General features: G+C 42.9%; 1 protein-coding gene across 1 annotated transcript in view; it reads left to right on the plus strand.

The window, feature by feature from the left end:
* The window catches only part of LOC104979707 (scaffold attachment factor B1-like), a 6627-nt gene extending 4233 nt beyond the window's left edge, over positions 1–2394 (plus strand). Inside the window, exon 6 of the mRNA XM_010828177.1 lies at positions 807–2394. Coding sequence (XP_010826479.1) covers positions 807–917 — 111 coding nt within the window. The 3' untranslated portion in view covers positions 918–2394. The remainder of the gene's footprint in view (positions 1–806) is intronic.
* The last annotated feature ends 6 nt before the right edge of the window (positions 2395–2400 follow it).

Here is a 2400-nt window from a genome sequence, read left to right on the forward strand (position 1 = left end):
ATGTTGTGGACCAGTTACAGGCTGAGAGTTCTGTTACGGCATTTCATTATTGCACTGTGTTTCTACCACTGTTTTACTGTGTCAGAGTGTTTTCCCCTTTGTTGTTCTTTAGTTTCTAAGTCATGTCTGGCTGTTTGGGATACCATGGGTTGTAGCCCACCAGGCTCCTCTGTCCTTGGGATTCTCCAGGCAGGAGTACTGGAGTGGGTTGCCATTTCCTTTCCAGGGGATCTTCCCGACCCAGGGATGGAATCTGCATCCACTGCATTGGCAGGCAGTTTACCACTGAGACACCTGGGAAGCTGGATTTCCACCCAGGTCTCCTGAATTGCAGGCAAATTCTTTAACTACTTTATAGTAAATGATGTAAAATGGCAAAATAGAAATGTACATTCAGGGGCTAAGAAGAACCTCAGAAATGAATGCACTCAGCAATCCTTAGACATGACAGTAGCGGCCTCCTCAGTTGGGCATCACTGCGTGTTTAATATTGAAGAATGTGTTTTGAATGGAAAAGAGAAAGTGAAAGGAAGTTTGCTTGTTTCTAATATATGGATTGTTTCTGAGAAAATCCTGTTTTGCGTGTTGACTACTGAAAGTACTCGATGGGTCCCACTTTAGAATTAAATGGTAATAAGTCTGTGACTCTGGATTTTAGTGAGCCAAGGTGACGTTCTCTGGAGAGAAACAGTGTTAACCTGATTGTTTCATTCACTCTTCAGCTTCATTTTTGATCTTGTATGCTTAGGCCAGGACACATTTGATTTCTTCCTACCTTAACTATTCAATGCTTCTTGGTAAACCAGGTATCCAAGAGTCAGGATCGAAAATCGGGCAGCATAGAAAAGCAGTCTGTTGGTTCCTTTGATAAAGTCAAAGAATCCAAGAAGTCTAGAGAATCAGAGTCATGCAGGTGAGTCAGGATCTAGGAATGATGGCTGGTTTGGGTGTTGCCCTAGACTGGTGATAACTCTATCCTGGGAGGATTTTTTTCATGTCCCGGAGGGCGGAATGTTGCTTTAAACCTTTGCTCCTTGGCTTTATCTTCACAGATGTCCTGTGTACAGGCTTTCTTCTTGTGACTTTTTTTCAAACTATCTTCTCAGGTAGATATTCTCAAGATTCTGGGAGGTAGCAATGACAAGGAGATGGAATGCCTCCCTGGAGCTAGTTAACACAACATACCAAGTTTGCTGCAGAACCTGTCAATAGGGAAAAAACAGTGGCACAGACCCCGTCAGAAAACTGAGAGGTCCCACCCTTCAATAAGCCCAATACAATATCCTCATAATTTTAAAAAACTAAACACATCGTATCAATTATATTGAGCAACAGTTAATGTTTTTTGTAAAAAAAAAAATTAAAACCATTAGTAAAAATTCTAGTAGAAGAGTGAGAAAGGGGGCATGATACAGAATTTTCTCCTGAACAAGCAAAGGCAACAAGCAAAGAAAAAATGCTGTTTTGGTAAAGAAACTGACAAATAGTTCACTAGAAATGATGTAATTGGCAAATAGATCATGTGCATGTGGGGACTTAACATGATAAAAGTGACATTTCCCATAGTGAGACAAGGACAATCTCTCCCCAAAATGGCTTCAGGTCATGTGGCTGGCTTACATCACTGACACAGTGTCAACATAAACTGCTGGCTGCACATAAAATTAAAAATTAAAGCTATCCTCATGATGCAAAAGTAAGTGAATTTATGAACTTGAGCTTTTGAAAGGACTGACAATTTATAATGGTGAAGTAGACTAAATTTAAATTTCACTTCAGTGCACTGAGAGACCAAAGAGAAGGTCCAGAGATGTGTGACAGATGGGAGTAAAGATGATTTGAAATAAATAAGCAAAAATTAATCTGATAGCAAGAATGACAGAAGGGGCTTTTCAGCCTTACCAGGGATCAGGAACATGCAGATGAAAAGTGCGGTGAGACTGGTTTTCCATCTGTGGGTTGGATGGGAATTACAGTAGGGGAGATGGTGCTTGTGGTGGTGGGAGAGGCGTGTTCAGGGGCAAGTCAGCCTGGAGAGTGTTCCAGACCCAGTAACACCACAGCCCCCTACCTGAACCTGTGTGGATGATAATGGGGGCGGGGCAGCCATGTCCCTGAGGCTGGGAACAGCCAGAAGGCTGACATCTGCAAGTGGTCATGTGGACCCCCACCTCCCCACTCAACGGGCTCCTTCCCAAAAGCATAGTGCACCTGAACAAATGGTGATGTATGGGGTTCAGGCCATGGTACCTGAAGCAAGGCAGCCACATAATAAAGAGAAGATTAGACATTCCTGCTGGTACAATTCTGTGTCTGTAAACACAAAGATGAACAGATGACCTGGCAGCTGTGCAGAGTCAGGAGGAGACTGTGATAGGCACCATCAGTGTCACCTGCAAA

This window comes from Bison bison, unplaced genomic scaffold (genome assembly GCF_000754665.1).
Source record: "Bison bison bison isolate TAMUID 2011002044 unplaced genomic scaffold, Bison_UMD1.0 scf7180017864492, whole genome shotgun sequence".
Lineage (NCBI taxonomy): Eukaryota > Metazoa > Chordata > Mammalia > Artiodactyla > Bovidae > Bison > Bison bison.